Source organism: Perca fluviatilis, chromosome 12 (genome assembly GCF_010015445.1).
Source record: "Perca fluviatilis chromosome 12, GENO_Pfluv_1.0, whole genome shotgun sequence".
Classification (NCBI taxonomy): Eukaryota; Metazoa; Chordata; class Actinopteri; order Perciformes; family Percidae; genus Perca; species Perca fluviatilis.
In genome coordinates this window covers 18,030,353-18,051,118 of record NC_053123.1, presented here as the reverse complement: position 1 = coordinate 18,051,118, position 20,766 = coordinate 18,030,353, and the positions used below count along the sequence as shown (strand labels likewise).

The 20,766-nt window shown below is 39.9% G+C and overlaps 1 protein-coding gene across 1 annotated transcript in view; it reads right to left on the bottom strand.

Moving 5' to 3' along the window:
* Nucleotides 1–20,294, bottom strand: part of agps (alkylglycerone phosphate synthase) — a 30,470-nt gene extending 10,176 nt beyond the window's left edge. Inside the window, exons 1-16 of the mRNA XM_039818072.1 lie at nt 20,042–20,294; nt 17,549–17,638; nt 16,223–16,313; nt 16,004–16,124; nt 15,745–15,819; nt 14,694–14,765; nt 13,659–13,738; nt 11,658–11,738; nt 10,001–10,126; nt 9,579–9,687; nt 5,474–5,601; nt 4,825–4,876; nt 3,223–3,299; nt 3,023–3,135; nt 1,193–1,262; nt 446–507 (exon numbers count right to left, since the gene is read on the bottom strand). Of these exons, the coding sequence (XP_039674006.1) occupies nt 446–507; nt 1,193–1,262; nt 3,023–3,135; nt 3,223–3,299; nt 4,825–4,876; nt 5,474–5,601; nt 9,579–9,687; nt 10,001–10,126; nt 11,658–11,738; nt 13,659–13,738; nt 14,694–14,765; nt 15,745–15,819; nt 16,004–16,124; nt 16,223–16,313; nt 17,549–17,638; nt 20,042–20,217 (1,523 nt within the window). The 5' untranslated portion in view covers nt 20,218–20,294. The remainder of the gene's footprint in view (nt 1–445; nt 508–1,192; nt 1,263–3,022; nt 3,136–3,222; nt 3,300–4,824; nt 4,877–5,473; nt 5,602–9,578; nt 9,688–10,000; nt 10,127–11,657; nt 11,739–13,658; nt 13,739–14,693; nt 14,766–15,744; nt 15,820–16,003; nt 16,125–16,222; nt 16,314–17,548; nt 17,639–20,041) is intronic.
* Nucleotides 20,295–20,766: the final 472 nt, after the last annotated feature.

Sequence of the window (20,766 nt, the reverse complement as noted above, 5' to 3'; positions counted from 1 at the left end):
TGATCTCTTGGTCTCTTTCCCCCCCCACCCTATACAACACACCCCTTTGTGTGGCGTGTCTCCCGTTAGGTATGTGAAGAATAATGTGAAGTTGTGTGTGGAAAGTTGGACAAAATATGAAGAAAACTTATGGAGAAGAGAACACACACATGTGGCATGTGACATGGAAATGGGTAGTGGCTCATATTTGAATTTTTTGGGGTGGACTGAGGAGGCAAAGCTTCCGCCAACGCAGAGCCGGTTAATGGGGGGGGAGAAGGCAGGCATTAAGGTGAATGTCAAAGACAGAGGCGAAGAGAAATAAAAAGGAAGTAGGAGAAACAGTAGCAGGAGGAAGAAAGAGCACTCTCTTAGGACTGACTGTGTGGGAGGTGAGAAAAGAAAAATGTTTACAGCTATTTAAACTAAACAGAGAAAAGCCTACAGCTCATATGAGTGTCTTTACCTGTCCCAAGGCACAGAGGTTTCAAAGGACTCCCCGATCACATAGTAGTCCATCCCCAAGTCCTGCTCAGAATACAATATTAACATTATTAGGCTGACAGGTTAATGCTTATTCAGTACATTTACATGCACTGTAGAAACCTGGTGAATTATTGTGTGTGTACTGGCCAGTTATTAAATTTCTCCACTACCCCAACCTTATTTTGGAACCACAGCTTACGGATTTGAACTATTTAAGTGATAGAAGATGGTGCGTCCTTAGTCGTTTTATTTGTTCAGGTTTTGTTGACGCAATTGGACCGACAACACAATGGAAGGACAAGCGCTGTAGTGAGCACACACTGCACAGTTTTCCATTTAAAACTTTCAAGCCATAACTTGCATATTTAAAAAAAAAAAAAAAGAGCTGATGTTTAAGAAAGCATATTACTACAGAAAGCCTGGTTACGAAAGTGCACGTAAACCCCTTGCTTGTTTCTGGGATGATCAAAAAGGCCTCTGACAGGACTGACCTAAGAAGACTCTCCATTGTCATTTTGACTGCAACCACTGTGTTCTCCTCATGGTGTAGATACCTCAGTGTTAGACACCCTGACAACAACTGTGACCAGATCAAATCAAAGACCCCCCGAGGTCACATTCTGCAGCCTTTCTGCGTTGCTCACTATCTGCTGTCAGCCCGCGTCCTCCCCGCCCGCCCCACCTGCCCATCAGCGCATGCAGAAAGAAAGCCAGAGGAGTGACCCACCCGGAGGTAAGCGATGACGAAGGTCAACATGTAGCCCCTCTGCCCATTGTCCTCTCCAGCTGCCAGCCCCCTGGAAGCAGATAACAGGGTTAATATTTAACAGCTCTTTTCTTTTAGCTTTGTTGGTCAGACCGCTCCCCTCACAACAGCTGCCTGGGAGCCTGTCAATCCAACAATTTACAGATCAATGAAGCTATGCTCTGTGCATCGCCACAGGTCAGCCACACATCCATCACCTGCAGTGGGTAATCAGATTTTCATCTACCACCCAAACTAATCAGGCAAAGCTCATTAGAAAATCACTACATTGATTTTCACCCTTCTTCCTGTTTCCCCAACACAACAAGAAAATATTCCTCACAGAACCGCACCAATCCATCACTGGCACTTGATCTGATGGGTGATCACAATTTATTTTTAATAATGCAATAAAACAGAGGATGCTGCATGTAACTGACAAGTTTCTTATGATTTAATTGCTGGCAGTTACCAGGGCAGTGCTCCAAATACCTGCAAGTCTGGGCACTGAGCCAAAGAATAACACCCACAGTAATATATAATTGATAAGCTTTACCCAGGAAAAAAAAAAATCACCCAGTAAGGAGCACTGAGGATCCCTGGTTTGTCCCCTGTTTAAAGGTGTGTTGTAATGAGCTGCTGGTTTCTGACTAGTTAGTATTACATCAATCTTCTTTCTTATTTTAGGAAGGATTTTTGTTGGTAGGTTTTCCCCTGAACAAAAAAAAGTGAGTAACAACTAAATTTCTATTTATATGTTTACATACGGCTCACTGTTTTGCATTTTACTGACTTTCATGTACAAATGAATAGATCTGGTTTGAACAGTCCTCGATCAGTCACCTGGATTTTTCTGTCTCTGTGTATCTAAAAAGCAGTTGTGTTTCTTGCAGCGATAGGGTGCTGACCATATCATTTACAGTAAAGTTCAGTTGTGATAAAAGCAGATCAGAAAATGTTCTGGTAACAAGAAATAAAGAGAAAATAATAATAATAATAATAATAATAATAATAATAATAGAGGAAAATGCAAACTAGCGGCCAATTAAGTATAAGAGTCCCTTTAAATAAGTTAATTTCAATATTAAAAACAATAATAAATAATAGATGTCATTCACATAAGTTATCTCCACTATTAGATAACTACCAATGACTGATTCCTATTAAGCATAGAAAACATTTTTTATTTTTTTTATTTTCAAACACTGCACACTCCACTGAAACAATGTGTTGAAACATCTAACTTCAGAGCCATCTCAGAATTACCCATAACTAATAACCAATTGAACGGCACAAAGCTATATTTACGTTAGGATGAACTCATCTATGAAACTATTGTTGGGGTTTTAAAACAGGCACAGGATAGAGAGAGCATCCCTCTCAGGCTGACAGGGAACTGATTTCCACCATAGTCCTCATAGATCCGTTTCATGATCAATCACAGCAGCCAAGCACTCCCAGGCTGCGTCCTCTCGCCCTGCACTGTCCTGAGGGGAGCTGTGCCCTGCTATCACCACCCACACCACACCTACTTTAACATAAAAGCTGGCCTGACAGGAGGACATCCACAGGTGATCCATCAATCTGCACAAAGACAAACTACCGAGGAGAAGACCAAGTCTGAAGTGTGTAACTGTGCTTCTCCATCCTTTTCACTGCTACTACATAATGGCTGGTTAAATAAAGTGACAATAGGGCTTCAGGCATCATGTTCAAAGTCTCACCAAATGGTGCTTTGTCATTTCAGTGCTTTACACGGTCTGCAACTGATCTTTATAACTGCTTTGGTTTAAGACAGAGAGAACTACTTACCCAAATTTTGCAGCAATGTCATAAACTTGCTTCTCATGCTGCAGGACCTTCTCACGGTCTCCCTCAAACAGTAGGGTGGCCACACACAAGCGGTCGGGGTCGAACCCTTTGAACTGGTGATTAAAGAAGCCGATTCATTTTTCATGAAAAACACTCGGGGCAGGCAACTGGTAATGTTCACTTCAAATTTTTTTTTTTACCTTGGTGATGTAAAATTTCTTCAACCCGTCCAGAAAGGATGTGAAAATTGAGGATACTTGAGGCTTCAGGGCATGACCTGTGAAAATATGAGATAAGAGTCTGCTCCATCTATTTACAAAGAAGTGGGCCGACAATTTTTTTCACACATTAGTCATTCTCTGCTTCTGCTTACATCCTTCAGCGTTCTGAGAGGGCAAGCAAGTCAGATTTATTTGGGGTTTCAAACAAAAGGAGGAAAAATAAATGGTAACATTTGAATAACTTTACAACTGGCCAGTGGCTGCCAGCGACAGCGACTATAAATCAGAGGCTTTCCGAAGGGAAGTGGGGTTGACACAGCGATATCCGTCTTCCTCAGCCACACTTTTTGATTTATTTCTGATCGGACGCACAAAAGCGCCTGTGGACAAGTGAAAATGAGGGGCTGGGGCCAATGGGATGGTTATCAATCACTGCGGGGAAGTCACGGGTGATGTCGCCGAGACTTAACAGTTCATTTATTTCCCCCCATGTTGAAGTCTCTTCATCACTTAGTGTCCTAATTGTTTCAATTCCAAAATTTTATTGCAGGTCTGCAGGTCTCTTCCAGCCGTCATACTCGTTAATTAAATACTCAACATCCAGAGAGAGAAAATTATACCTACACTGTGCATCATTTTACTTTTAACTCTTCCCCTCTGTGGTTTGGTTGTTTGTTTTTGCATATCAACACGCTGTTGCTACTTACTACAACATTCTCATTTTTAATTTTGTGTATTAAGACAGGCAGCGCTAAATTGTACTTGTAGTCCCAATCTGAAAAAGACCTGTGAATACATCAACCCTCTTTACTAAACAGCCAACATGATTAAAAGTGAGGACAGGCCACTAATAAGCCCAAGAAGGTATCATAGAGCCATGAGTTTTAGTTATTAGTGAAAAACCTGGCCGCTTCATCTTCCCTGCTTAATGCTAAGAAGTGCCTACTCTGTGAAAAGTGGAAATATAGGGGAGATAATGAGATCCCTAGAGACTGGAGAACTTTACAGAGATATCTGACAATGCCAGATGCATTCCATTACTAGACCTTAAGAAACAACATCATAAAACTTCAACGTTCCAACAACTGCTTAATTTTGGTTAGGGTCATTTTTCATCTTGTTTCAATTCTTTGCCTATGTGTGTGCAGCTATTCTGCTGCATAAATAATAATCAATTTAACAATGCAGTGCTGTAGAAGGTAAAATCATTGCATGCTGTAACATTGCCATTCATTTTTCTTCTCTCAGAGGTATACAGCACATCAATGAAACAGCAACCCAAAAACTGCCAAAAAACATACAGTATAAAGAGACAAATTTCAACTCCAAATAAATATGATAACTGTCATGCTGCTGGTTTGAAGTATGCCGTGTTCTTCATGTTGCAAAGCTCTCTGATCAAAGCAAAAGGTTACATTGAGGCTTAAAAGGAAGAAACTCTTCCTCAAAATGAAAGCCAGGTCAAATAAAAAGTCCTACTTGCACAGCGAAGGCTTACCAAAAAGAGGAAAAAGTTGATAGCAGCAGAAATATGTAATGCTTTAAGTCTAGACTATTGTGAATGACTTAAACAAAACTTACCAAATTTAAATTGTTCATTATCCATGAGCCGTATAGATGCAGGTGCACACCTCTGAAAAATAAAAGTTGGTCTATATTAGTTTTTTGATTCACAGGGAAGAATGATCTGTCAAAGTAAAACTTCCAAATGATATTAATGATAATAAACATTCCAACTGCTACTGTTGGAGCTTTGGCTTTAAAGCTTTTAGTCTCTTGCTTGATGTCCCAAATGTACAATGTATAGACTTCAAGGGATTCCCTGTAGCTTGATTGATCTGACAAAAAAAAGTTCCAATTGGCACCGTAGTTTTGATTGGCTTTGGCATCGTCAGCCTGTGGTGCTTTAGTCGTAGAAGAACACACAAAAAAAGCAATATAAAAGGTCTGATTAAAGGTTTTACTCTGCAACAGCTGCAGAAAGTGTTGGACTACTTTAGCTTGAACATTTTAACAATGAAGTTGGTCTGCAAAAAACTTTTTTGCTGCTTTTTGTTGGCAGGTCAGTTTTAAACAAGTGAAGATGTGAAGTGAAGACCTGAGAGTGCTTATTGCAGTTTGGGCAAACCTGCAACACACTCAAAACGTTTCTGGCCTTAGCCTCATGTTGAGACAGGGAGAGAAAGCAATGACAAAGCGCAACGTGTTTAAAGACAGATCCACATGTTACCTGTTTGGCAACCTCTCGGAGACAGGCAACTCCCTGCTCAAAATTAGGGAATACCACTGAGCCGTATTTCTGATACTCCGGCATGGGACGAATCTTCATCGTTACCTCAGTAACCACACCCAGGGTTCCTGTGGAAAAATCACAGTGAGAGATTTTAAGTAGAGCAAAAAGAAGTAAATCAGTTTATATGACTTAACCCCTTCTTAGAGCGGAACTTAAAGACTGTTTTACAGGGCTCTGGTACACGTCCCAAGGGTCCTTTGGGTGACCTTAGTCTCACATTTCACCTAGTAGGTCTGGTTTTCTACCACACACTGGGGGACAACTAAGATTTATCAACCTAAGACTGCAAGGAAATAAAGCAGGGCCCTATCAAAGGCAGCGAGGCCAACAGCAGCAACACATATACAGGTACGCCAAAACCTCTGGCTGACCCTATGATCCTGAAAACTGTCAACCATTAGCTGCTGCTGCTGCTGCTGCTGAAGGAGTTACATTGCATGTTTGAACTACAATTACCGCCTCGTGGTTGTATGCCTCCACCAACCAGTTAAGTTGAAGATCACATCCATGTCTGTCCAAACTCATAATACTGTATATGTAGTGAAGATCTGAATGAATATAATAAAAGGTATTAAGTGTATTTTTAGCAGAACATGGATGCGTCACACAAATCTTCAACCCGGCAGCACAGAAGATCTATATAAAGACGACAGTTTCAAGGTGGGCCCCAAGATTAGTGTCACCAGTTCATTATCCGACCACATGTGAAATACGTTCACAATCTCCCCTTTGATCCTGAGTTATGGTGTTGAATAAGGGCCTGAGAAGTGTTTTTGCACAACATTGTGATGTCACAGTTCATTTGACCTTTGGGGTATAAAACGTCATCGCTTCATGATTTTATCCTATTAGACATGCATGTGTAATTTTGTCATAATTAGCGTATGGAATTCTTGAGTTATGGCCAAAAATGTGTTGTGAGGTCACAGTGACCTTTTACCCCCAAATTCCCCCCCACCATTCCTGAGATATGGCATTCATGACAATGGGACGGACAACCCGAAAACATAATGCTTCCGGCCATGGCAATCGTCAGCACGTAGGCATAAAAACTACGGTCTACTCTATCTTACACAGCAAATATGTCACAAATATTACATATTGTACCTTTAAATATTTTTTTTATTTGGGTTTTGGGCTGTTGGTCAAACAAAATCCAACACACTGGGTTCTTGTATGTTGTAATGGGCATTTATAACAATTTTCTGACATTTAGTCGATTCAACAATTATTCAGAAAAATAAATCAACAATTAAAATAAATGTATGTTTTATTGTACAGAATTGTGAATTTTATCTGTGTGAACCAAACCTATCCCATCCATCCTCCCTCCAGCGTGAATGTTCAGTGTTACAGACGATGTTCATTTAGAGATGCATCTCCCTTGAACATAGCCGGCTCCATTAGGAGGCTTCCTTAGCCTGTTATGGCTGTTAATGAGCCCTCTAACGTGACACTACATGCCACACGCTGCTCCCTAGTGGCCCAGTGGAAAACATGTGACTCCATTAGGCTTTAGCCAAGAAAAGGCTCCTCCTTCCTGACAGTGCGCAGGAGGAGCCACTGAGGGGAGGAGTGAGTGAGGAGGAGTCTGACAAGCAGAGGGAGGGGAGAGAGAGAGAGAAAAAAAAAAAAAAAAAAAAAAAAAAAAGAGTGTGTGTGCTTGGGAGGAGCCAGAGTGGGAAGGGAATAAAGGAGGGTGAGTGAGTGAGGAGTAAATGGAAGTAATAAGAACAGCAAGGTCAGGTAAACACTCTCTGAGGGGACCAAGGCAATGCAATGAAATGTTGGGAGTGCAGTTTAAGCCATTTTTTACTGTGACTGTCTTTATTAAACCAACCTCATCTTACAGGATAAGTATTTGGGGAGTGGGACTATTCGCGGTTAAGACCCCCTCTGCTTCCAGCATCAAATATTTCTAAGAAACAAAAACCACATTATTGACCACTGTGAAGCCACCACTTTAGAATCAAAGAATGGACTCTGTACATTGAATTAGCACTGGTTGGCTTCACACACCTACATTACATCCTCCACGGTTGAAAGGAGTTTTTAAAAGAGAAAAGGGATTACAATTGATTATTCCAATCATTATTTAACATGAGAGAAGAAATACTTTGTATTCAGGCTACGTCAAGGTCAGAGAGATAGAGACACCGGTTGTTGTGCGGTGAATGAGAAGATCCGAGGTTTCACAGTAATTTCTGATCAAAATGAATGTGTTCCACTTAACATGCAGAGCCTAGTTGAGGATTTTAGTGTGGTGCTTTGTTGTGTGTAATGTGGCCTACTGTCAGACTGCAGGATGTGGTTTCTGGGGTGAGGAGGTAGATAACTTTGACGAGAATGTGCGGTGGTGTGACCTCTTAGTTCCAGCGTTAGGCCTCCCAGAAGTACATGTACTCCCAGAGACGTGTGGTCCTCTCCCATCTCTGTTATGCCACCAAAACCCAGCAGCAAGCTCACCTCCAGATGTTTCACACTACTGTACATACTCTTATGTGCTTGCACTATGAATCATTATTATGGCTTTTATTATAAGCCTTCATTTATGAACTGGGACTTATACATATTCAACTTGTGACTAATTAGACACCAACACTGCTGGTACATATGCTACTAAAATTATGTTTTACAAAGATTATACACGTATTCTGATATCAGACTGATCCAGATATTTAGGTTGAATCAATCTGCTGTTATGAAAGTTGTTGTCAAATCTATTTAATGATTTTATTGAGTGAACAGCAGATCTGATCAAATATTAGGGAATTATACCAGCAAAATTTCAAAATTAGGTGAGTAAGCACAATATTTTTATTTATATTCAGCGTAATTTACAAGGATTTACTTTAAGTGACCCAATGTCTTTTTAAGAATGAAATGTTCAAAATGATTGTATCTTATTTTGGGAACAACAAACGTCTTTGATGTGGCTTTTACAAGGGAAAATTATTTGATTTGTTAACAACCTGCCACACTGACTATGACATTTCTGACCTCTTACACTACAACTTTATATGTTTTGAACGCTATCATATGATGTTTCAATTATTTTACTTACTTTAACACCTTTGAGAGTATGTGAAAAAGTCCCCTATTTAGTGGAGTAATTGCATAGGCTCTCCCTCTTACTACACAGTGTATTTTTTATAGGTTTTCCTTTTTAACTATTTATTGACCGTGATCTTTTTTAATCTATATTATATGCTCTGTAGCACTTTGAGATTGCTTTAAATGTAAAGTGCAATACAAATAAAATGTATTATTATTATTATGTTTACTGAAAAACCAAAAAAGCAGTTGAAGAGCATCAATCACGTGTTAATCATATCGACTAGTATTAATACTTTCATAATGTTGAAACATTGTTAATTGTAGTCATTTATGACTATATTTTCAACACATTTGATGTTGATCTTATATACAGGTGTGCTGTTGGTATTAAAATCACTTCTAATGAGTACATATGGAGATTTCTGCAGTGATCCGAGCCCAGTCAGGGAGCAGATTGCTGAGCTTTGTAGGGCGAATATAAAGTTTGCATCCACAGCTGTTTAACATAGCGATGCCAAGAGTCTCTGAACCTCCTCATTATGTAGTGGGAACCTGGCATATGGCAGTATTCTCTGTGGGCATTCACAAGGACAGGGCACTGCAGATGGGGTGGGGAGGACACTTGCTGGTTCCTATCTAACACCCCTCCAGATCACGTTTCCACCTAGGATGGTTAATGTGTAAGAAGACCAGAGCATGAGAACCGTCCTGATGTTACAGTTTTATCACAAAGACTTGCAGACATGCACACAACCACACACACAACCACACACACAACCACACACAACCACACACACACACACAACCACACACACAACCACACACACAACCACACACACACACACACACACACACACACACACACACACACACACACACACACACACACACACACACACACACACACACACACACACACACACACACACACACACACACACACACACACACACACACACACACACACACGAGAAAAGTAGCAAACCTTCTGAGCCCATGATGAAGTGGTGAATGTCTGGCCCCGTGGACATGCGCGGGCACTGACAGCCCTTTTCAATCACTCCTTGTGGGGTCACCATCTTTACGTGGACAACCTATTCAGTCACAAAACAGCAACACAACAAACTTTTTGGAAACAAAAATATGCAAACGGTACTTTTCTTTCACAAATGTTGACAAAAAAAAAAATTATAATTTGGATGTCGCCATGCATGCCACATGTGTGAATGCATTTCATAACGGATACTGTGATCACTGCATTTTAGAGGTGAGGTTAAAGTCCACAAAACTTCTGCTAATAATTTCCTTTCTAATGACAGTGTGCAGTAACAGCTGTGTGCTGACTGCCAACGCCATCCTGAGGAACAAACATAAGCAGGAAGGTAAAGGGGAGGGCGGGCGACTCACCAGGTCCTCAATGTTGCCATAGATGTTCTTCTTCATGCCTGATGCTCTGGTTGCTACCCAGCCCCCCAGGGAGCTGAACTCCATGGAGTCTGGCTCATGCCCAGTACAGTAGCCGCTCTCATTAAGCTGAAAAAAATAATAAAAATTGCAAATTTTTATTGCAATTGAAAGGGAGAGCATTTTGTTTTGGAAAACAATGACGTTGTAAACCCACAGGAATGTTTTAATAACAAGCAAAAGCATAAGCAAGCAAAGAGAAAAAAATATAATTGCAGCTCTGCTGCTGAATTTCACTGCTCTCGCTTTATTGCTCTGCTAAAACTCGGGTTTTATGACATCATACATTTTTCCAACAGCCTAAAATAAACCAAGTGGAAAGAGCAAGAAAAGACTAAAAAGAGAGATCAGTACATTATCTGGGCAGTGCCAAATTTCCCTGTTTGACTGGATCACTGATGGCATTCTGCCAGGTGAAATGTTTGTGCCTTTTTTAATACTATCAAAATTACAGAAACATCACTTCTCCATGTTTATGTATATCTCTTAAACAGGCACACTTAGCTTCCACAGCCCTACCCAATCCACATAATACTGTGACTTCTTAGTTACTTGCCACATGGCCATCACAATCTGACACACAAACAAAACAACCTTTGAGCCACCTTCATCAGAAGCACCATCCCTACGGCTTTAAGAATGTGCCAGTCATCAGGAACGAACGAACGAATGCACGCACGAAGGCAGCCCAACCCCCTAACCGATTGCATCTTTAGACAGAAAATTTAAAAGTAATAATAATAAGGACCATAAAGTACAACAACAACCTCCACCAGAAGCACAAGACGGGGGTTAAGTCAGGCCTTGTTTTATCACAGCACTCCCCTGGAAGGCAGTTTATAATACAGACCCATCTGCTCCATCAAAAAGGCACAGTCTAAATGCAGAGGTGGAGTCTGCTTTAGATGCAGCTCACACATTCCTCTACATCAAATGCCCGCTTGTTCTCCATTTTTCTGAATTAGCTTGATGGTGCCATCTGCTCATGACCGCTGCCTCACTCTGTAATCTCTCCCCTTCAACACTCTGCTCCTGTCTCATACTTATTCCTAAATGCTGTTCGATCTACTGAGCAAAGAGTATGAAGGTGACTGAGCATGGGCAACCTGCATGTGAATTAGGGGTGGGAATCCCCAGAGGCCCCACGATTCGATATTATATACTTATGTCACAATACGATATTATTGCGATTTTTAAACATATTGCGATATTCTGCAATATATTGCAATTCATTACCTTTTTTCCAACTTCAAATTATGTCCCCTAAGCAAAACTTCGTCAACATCTGTTTTGTCTAAATAAAAAAAATAAAAAATGTCTCTGCTTTGTTTATCTCACTTACATTTTCCATCCAGTGGACTGAAAAAGCAATTGATCTTATTATTCTAGTACCAAAAGGTTAAATTCTCATGTGCAATTTATATAATAAAAGACTGATACTTGGTGTACGTGTATCGATACAGTATTGCCACAGAAAATATCGTGATACCATGCTGCATCGATTCCCCCCCCCAAATACACGGATTGATTGTTGGCACAACATGTTACAGCAATGTAAGCTCTTTCAGTGGATGAATATGGATGGATGAGCAGTACTTACCAATCTTTCTAATTCCTGACCGACAATGCCAGCTTCCACATGGGCGGTTAAATTTTTCTCGTCAATCCACAGGATGCGGTTCTGTGAATAAAAAACAAGCAACATTACTGAGGAGGTCATCAAACATTCTGTATTAATGCTTTATGCCAACAGTATATATAAATACTCACATACTTAAACGCGGTTTGTTTTATTTGTCTAAATGAAGACACAACATTCATTGGTGTAGGTTACGGGAACTTAATAAAAAAAAGTTGTGTATTACCATGTCTGTCATATGAACAATAAAACTGCCTACATCTGTTATGTTGACTTGAAATATCTCAGGCTCGGACATAAACACTGCCCTCAACAGCAGTCCATGGAGACAGTCTCTTGACGATCTGCCAGCAATACTTTTTTTAAGTTCTGCACCAGCATGTCCTTTTAGTCCGACGGTCACATTTCTGAGAATAAATGAGTGCAGAGCGGCTGCAGGATGGAGATAGTTTCCTCAAGGTTAAACTCAATTTAACATCTAATTCCAAATATAAGCCTCTTATTTGGGCCGCTGGGCACATGGCCTACCCTTACCTGCAGGAGGTCATTTCACACCTGTCATCAATTATTCTCCAGAGGTAATAAACTTTATGTTCCAACCACGCTGCTCCTTTCATGTGCTTCCATTGGAGCCACTTCACCTCTGACCCCTGACACAGAACACTGGTCACTGGTGTCTGTGGCACCAAACTCAATGACTTCAGCAACCAGACAGCTTATATATCACCTCTATGTGAGCCCTGATCAAAGGGCTGTACAGTGCTGGTGACAATATGCACCATTTTGTATCATATCCAATGAAACATCATCATGTTCATGGTATTCCTTTAAGAGTAATGGCAAGTGCCCAAGTAACACATTTATCATCTTAAAAACAAAAATAAAGTTGTGTGCTAATTACTAATGCTAATTCTAACGATAGCTTATGCTTATTTTCATTAGTGAAGAAATAGTGAAAGAATTACTATCCCAGTTACCCAGATCTAAGGGTGATGTCTACAAATTACAATTATATAAAAACAGAGTGGAAATTGGCAAATCCTCACATTTGAGAAGGTATTACCAGAAAAGGTGTTTGGAAAAACAACAAAGTGGTCTATAGTAATGGGTAATAGTGGGTATGAAAGTAACAACATGGACACTAAAGTGGGGTGTTGATAAACTCTATTGTCCTACAATGCAATAAATAGCATGTAATTTGAATTGGTGGCACAGGTTAAAACTATTAGTTCCCTGTGCTCTACCTATCAAAAATGTAAGTTGATTACTGAGTGTCAATAATAATAATAATAATAATAATTTTTTATATATATATATATATATATATATATATATACATATATATATATATACATATATACATATATACACACACAGAATACCAGCTGAGATCATTTGCATTGTTTTTTTAACCAGGGCAGCAGTTTTCAGATTACATTATGTGTTTACATAATTCAAAAGGGGTTCTCCAATGTTTTCTCAGTTAGCCTTTTAAAATGATATCAGATTAGTAAACAGAATGTGCCTTTGGAACATTGGAAATGTAGATATTGCATTAAAGATCAGCCACCCACTCAGATCAGCTGGTATTCTCTCTATAATGGAGTGGAATGGAAATTTGTAATTGACCCCAAACTTTTGACGTGTGTGTGTGTGTGTGTGTGTGTGTGTGTGTGTGTGTGTGTGTGTGTGTGTGTGTGTGTGTGTGTGTGTGTGTATATATATATATATATACACAAAAATTGAAGCTGATTAAAATAAATTATGTAAAGAATAAAACAAATTAGAAACACTCTTTTAATGTAAGCCAGTAGGTCTCTCAGACAGTCTTAGCAACTTGACATTTTTTAGTTCCGATGAAAGTATTTATTCAGCTGTATCAGACTGCATTTGATTTGAGTTTTTCTTGACATTAGTGCAGATCAACTCTTCTGACACTTAACGACACAGCTGTATACGTACCATCTGTGAGGTATCCAGAGAGACAATGCAGCGAGTTTCCTCTGGGGGGCACTCTAGGGCACTGGAGACGCTAGTCCCTCCTGAGAGAGAAAAGCAACAGTTAGGTGCGGTGTTACAGCAGAGAAGCCTTCAGAGAAGACCATGCGATTATACTGGACACTTTCCTGGTTTCATGTTTTTAACACAAACACACACTCGTGAATCTAGGGCTTGGTATCAAACAATGAACACAAAAATGTTAAGGGAAAAGAAAAAAAGTGTCTATATTTCTCAATGAAAAGGTATAAAAAAAATAACTGTTTTCGTATGATAGGCAAACTCGGGTATCATATTGACACTAGTATGGAAAATTCAAAAGTCATACCCAGCTCTTCATGAGACTTTTTATAATTTCAGAAAGCAATGTGGACGTGGCGCCGCAATGTGTTTAAATGTTTGCTGTGACATATGCAAAATACAGTTATAAAAGAAAATAAGCAATGTTTGCACAGTGCAAATAACCTATCTTCAGGACTCCATTCTTCAAAAAACAACCAGAGGCTTCAGGATACAATTGCATAAATGTGTGACTGACTTCTGTCCATTATCATTCTCATGAACGTGTTGATAAACCACTGTAATACTGTATAATAATTATTTCAGCCATCATAAAATAGTTAACAGTTGTGAGTGACAGGAGACATGGGAGGTATTACATATGATAGAGGCCCCCAGGTTGGAATTGAACTAGAGATGTTGTGATTACATCACACGCTTAGATTGGTGGTTTAATAAGATGCCTGCTCATATTTTTTTCTGTTGCTTCAGTACAAAACACACAAAGCAAAACATAAAATTCTACAAAGCATCCACTGTACTGTCCGCAGTACCTTATTTACCAGGTTAATTCATAGATTATATGGGTTACTTAATTTAAAAACAAGCAAGTGATGGGAGTAAATAATATATTAAAGTACATTAAATTTAAATACACATCTAGTGGCCTGTGCATACATACAGCTAATTATGCTAAGACCCTTAAATTTCATGACTCACCTCCATATGGTATCAAACAAACATTATGTTTGCATGCCAGTTCCACAATTTTCACTACATCATTGTGACAATCTGCAAAGACACAGAATATCATTTTAGAAATTAGTGGCAATCATTAAGAAAATGTTTTCATTTACCATCCTCTATTGCATTCATAAATGAAGCATTTACATAATAGGGTGGACACATTGTAAATAAAATAAAATGTAGCACATAACACAATGTGTATACAGGGGAGACAGTAAATGAATGTAGGGACGTTTTGATTTGCCTGATAGTTGCGTCTTGCCTGGGGCTTTCCTTAGGCGGAGTCAGACTGCAATGAAGCTACGCTCTCTGGGGTGGGATGTGCTGGATCAATACAAACATGCTTTAGCCAATCATGGAGCTCACATCCATTCACACTGGAGTGGTGAGCGAGTGGGAAAAGTAGCAATACCCGCCTACGTGGATGTGCTTGACTGGCCTAAAGTGGTTTTAGAGGCAGTGAGAAATGCCTGCATTCTACTGCATTCTGCCATCCAATTAAACACACAGCTTCGGCCTACGGATTAGTTCAACAAACTAAACCTCCACTTAAAATACACACAGTTGACTTGGAGGGACTACTGAGAAATGCAAATTACAGGTCAAATGTATTTGTGGGTTTGGTAAAAATTAAAATTTGGTGCTGGTGAGGATGAAACGATGCCTTCAGTTTCTTGGTGATTTTCTGCCTATATGGGAGGGTGCTAATCAAGTTTCCACCATCAGTCAACACTCATTTGCATGATAAAATAGTGCAAGCTATAACAACAGAAAACCAATCTCGGAATCCTAATTGATGAGTGTACTGTGCAGGGCCAGACTGTGGAGTATCGGGTGTCAACCGTCCTCCCCCTGACACTTCTTATTAAGCCTTCACGCATACATATTAATATTCCTGCCTCTTCAGAGATTAACCATTTAAATCACCTAAGTCAGTAGGGGGGGGGGATCAGCAACATTACGTGGGAGGAGAAAAAAAACAGACCGATATAAAACACAGAAATTAAACAGCTTCTGAACTCACTTGGCCATACCACTATATCTGGAACACGACCAACTTTCCCCTCTCGCAGAGCAAAGACCTCGTGTAAGCAATGGCCTGAAAGAAATACAGGAATGAGATGAGAAGCCCGCAAAGATATTAATATGGTCATCACAAATAAAAACACTGTTGCTAAATTCAAAATCATCAAATATATTATAAGCTGATTCTGGTTTACAAACATTAAAAGTGGGTGATTTAATTAGGGAGATGTCCAACGTCTCCTCCCAGAATGCCTTACCATGGCCACGAAACACCCGGTCCTCTGCATCATGAGAGAAGGGAATACCTGTGGATTTCAGTTCATCCACGAAGGCCTCATTAAGAGTGGGAGGCTGTACAGCACTGCTAGTCAAAATGGGCTGAAAAACAAGCCATTGGGGTTTTTGTAACTGTGACAAAGTGCTCTTTTTCACCATTCATTAAAGACACCACAAATAAATATGAATTATAAACTCACCATTGCTGGAGATTTATGCTGCATACTGGCTCCAAACGTGCCTTCAAACCAATTTTGCAGAGCAGGGATGATCATACCACTTAGTCTATACCTGCATTGTGTAAAAAAAATACATTGTATGAAAAACCAATACAAAAAATAAAATTAAAAACAAATCAACTACACCTCATGTGTTAGTGATTTCCAATATTGGAAGTCAAAGCCCTATATTGAAAACATCAAAATGTTTAACTGGGCTTATTCATTGAAAAACCAGGCCTGTGTCTAATAAGAATAGAGTGTGAGGTTTGAGTCCAATGAGGTTATTAGGCAAGCAGAGCGGCAGTGCTGTCCGTGTGATCGCCCTTGCCATCCATTGCATAATTGAGCTGCTGGCACAGCCTGGGCCAGCCCATCAGGGGACTGTGGTGTGCCTTTGTCTGAGAGACCATGAAACACACTCTATAATGAAAAAGCCTCTGTCACAGTAAGCGTGGAGGAGGAGAATACCGTCTTTGACATTCATTCAATAGCGCCCCAGCCTCAGATACTGTGTGCGGCCCAGGTAGCTTTATAGTCAAAAAGGCACAGAGCAGTTTGTGGCAACGGCTTGCACAGGAGGAAACCATTTGCTGTGCAACATCCTGTTCAGCTAGGCTCATTACTCAAATACATCCTCATACACATTGTTCCAGTTCTCTGTGTTTACAATCTGACAAGCAGAGCTGTCTCTTTAAAAGTCGTGTCACAATTACAATCACAAGGCTCATCTATACCTCTGCTATTGCAATGGGAGACACAGATAAAGGTGCGGTTGTAAACTGAAGCCATATTCAGTAAGACTGAGGACAACTGGCTTTGTTTACCTCTGACATTTAAGCTAAATCTTTTTTTCTTCAACAGTGACTACAATGACTGTGCTAACCCCCAATTCCCAAGAGACATCAATAATTACTGACATAATATTTTCCATTTTTTAACAGATTTGGAAAGTGCTTTCTGTAAATGAGCAACAGAGTTTGGGAGAGCTGACAATCACAACCAGTGACCTTCTCAAATGACAATGAACAGTTCAAATGCCAACCACTAGGTGGCAGTAGCACCACATTGCTGTGAGCATAGGAAGGGGACATCGACTGATTTCAAAAGCACACAGTGTGGGCTGTGAAAATGATCAATGCAGAACTCCAGCCTCAAGTTACCCAAATGTTTTAATGAAGGTAGACACAATGGCTGTACTAAAATGAGATTAGAGAATGAGACCTAGTAGTGATTGATTTCTCTGAATCTTGAACAAATAAGCATACAAATGAAATCTAAGACTTGTGATGTGATATTAGACAGTACCTTTTACCGGTAAATTCTGCTTGACCTTTCTTATTAAAGAGGAATCTTGTATCATTGTATCCCCAACCGTTCCATTTCAAAATCTCCTGCCTGTGGAAAAACAAATATTGGCATAGGTTAAGCTTACAATTCTTACACCTTAAACTGATGTGAAGACATGACATGAAATACCATCGGAGGAAGTTAAAAAACAAGTGTGAAGGTGGCTTGGTATATTCCAAATTATCCACCGTAGTCTCTCTAGGCTGACACTAGCTTGGCATGGGCAATTTCACCAAGAAGAAGATGAATAGGGAAAGTCCTTGCTGATAATTTGATACTTCATTTAGAATTTTACTCAGGGAAAATGTCAAAGTCTCCTTATTTTATTTAGTCATTTACAGCCTTTGGATTCATTGGCAAATTTACTTTATGGGAGGGTGCATACAATATTCCCCAGGTGCATACAACTAAGCAACGCTCTGCACACAGGCTCGCAAACATGCTGCTTGTTAGCAATGTAATGCAGAGGCTGAAGCGATGCATTCAAATAACATATCCATCAACAGAGGAAGCTAGCAGACACTCCCTCAGTGCTATCAGCAATTTCCCATCCAACACATTTAAATATTTTATATATATGGCACCTGGTAGATCCATATCCATAGCTAGTTTCAATACTGCTCAGTTTTTATGATTAGGTCCAAATGTGTGTGCTGACCTATGAAACTTCAGCTAATTATTTAGTACATATACTTTAATAGCACACAAGCACCAGCCATACTTTCAGTTCTTTGTTGTTGAATCCCTAACTATATTGGTTTAGAGACTATGCTGTGAAAACAAATGGCTGCTCCCATGCTATTACTGTTAAGTGATATCCCATTATAATAACTAGCTTCACAACCAGAGATGATGCAGTGTCTATTCTGCAATAATGTGCAGAGCTTGTGTGCTATACTTACACTCTGCAAAGAGACAGCTCACCACTCACAGAGCAACCATAACTCATGGGTCAATTGGGATGGTATGCTAACACAGTGGAGTAAAAGCCATAATTGAGATTAATACCTGCCAAAATGGGGTTTCCTATAAATTAAGAGTGAGAGTAGAAATGAGAATGACACACTTTAATCGATCCTCGCCACCGTTGATATGTGTTAAAACTTCTGAATACAATGAACAAAAATGTATCAATAAATGTGCGGCAAGGTCAGTTAAATGTGGATATGCACAACTACACCGAACAAATACTGGAATCCTTCTTGGTATAATGTAATCGATTCCACAGCACTTAAAATGACAGCCACGAAAATGACCAAAATGAATCAAAACCTAAAACTGTTTTAACAAAAAATGAACATTTTAACCTTCATAACGGTATAATTTATTATGATGATATTTACTGGACAAACCCACTGACTGATGACCTATTTTGTCCTTCACTATCAAACTTCCTACAGACACTAAAAGGCCAGGACTCAAGCTCAGCATAACAATTGGCGTAACAGACAGGGCTGCAAGACATAATATTCTATCATATCATCACAGTGTCATATTGACCAGAACAGGCCATGCTGAATTTCACAAGGCCAAATGCTCACACTTTTTAGCGCTGTATTTACCCTTAGCTACAGCAGTTATCTCAAGCCGACACTAGATGTCAGCACAGTATGATGGCGTTTCCTCAAAAGGAACTGAGCTGCCAATAGGTTGAAGGTTGAAAGTCAGACCACCACTTGTACTGGCCAATCAGATCAACAGACGAGACAGAGAAGTTTTTGTCTCTTTTGTCTGTTGTAAAAATTGATGGGTTTTTTTTCCCAGAGGTGTCCCATATCTTGAGATTGAGTTAAGATAAATCTAAAACTTATAAGAACCGTATCTTGATGATTGCCCTACCAACATGATTACATGATAATGAAACAAAGAGTACTTGTATTAGTTTAAATGAACCGCATAGCTCATGAACAGTTATTGAATGGCAAGGCCGGTGAATCCAACTGTACGTAACAAATATACATAACGAGTGTACGTAACAGTAATGGCTGTCGCCAATTCGATTCAACGATTTTGCTATCTGAAGCATCAGAAAGTTCCAGATTAGCCATAACGTGAACACTTCTCTTAGGCTTTTACTACTTCACCGACACTGAAAAACTGCCATATAACAGAATTAAATGATCTATTACAAGCCACAGAAAAGTATTTAACTGACCAACATTAAGAAAGACGACCACAATGTTAAACTCCTGAGAGTAAACCTAGCCGCACCCACTCCGTGGCGAATACATGTCTGTAGCCAAGTAACGTTAGCTAGCAGGCTAATTAAAAACAGCTTTAGCTATGGCTCCCTACGTTATAAATGCTTAAAAGAGAGAAGGGGGTGAGTCTGCAAGTGCATGTCACCGCATTGGTTCTTGTTTACATGTTTGTCCACTGATGTCTGACTTAATAATCCGCTAAAGACACAGAGGATGGATCCCTGTCCACCGCTCCATCACAGCCTTGTACCTTCTCCTCGGCACCGTCTTCCTCTCACTGGAGACATCTGTTTTGCTGCCCTGGGCTTTGCACTCCGCGGCTAGGATTGTCGAGTCACTGTCCACCGGTCCCTGTAAATGTCCGGCAATTATTCTCAGTCTTTGCTGTGCAATTCTTTGCCTGTCGGAGCTGCTGTTGGACGCCATGCTGCTTCCGTGTTTGTGAAGGTAGGGAGCGGATCCATGAGCGGCTGTCAGAGGTCAGCACAGGAAAAGTGCGCTGCGTTCACAGCCCGTCTGAAATATCATAGCCAGTCCATATGAATGACCCGAACAGTGGTAAATAGGCCTACCTCCCAACTGGGGAAAAAATGGGACTCTCTCTTGCCACGTTTCGCAGTCGGAGAGAGAGAGCATATGGAACACTAAAACATAATTGTAAGATAATAATATAATTTAATAACTCATATTCTATTCTCTTTTTGACGGCTGTTGTATGTTAAATGGGTTTTAGGCATTGGTTCAGATTGGGGATGAAACGATTAGTCAATTGATCAATAGGAGATTGACAGAAAATTAATCGATTACGATTTTCATTAATAAATAATTCTTTAAGTCATTTTACCATCAGACATGCCAAACATTTGCTTGTAATAGCTTCTCAAATGTGAGAATATGCTGCTTTTCTTTCATGATAGCCTACATGTTTAGGATGTGGACTGCAGACAAAACAAGCATTGGGATATGGCACATGTG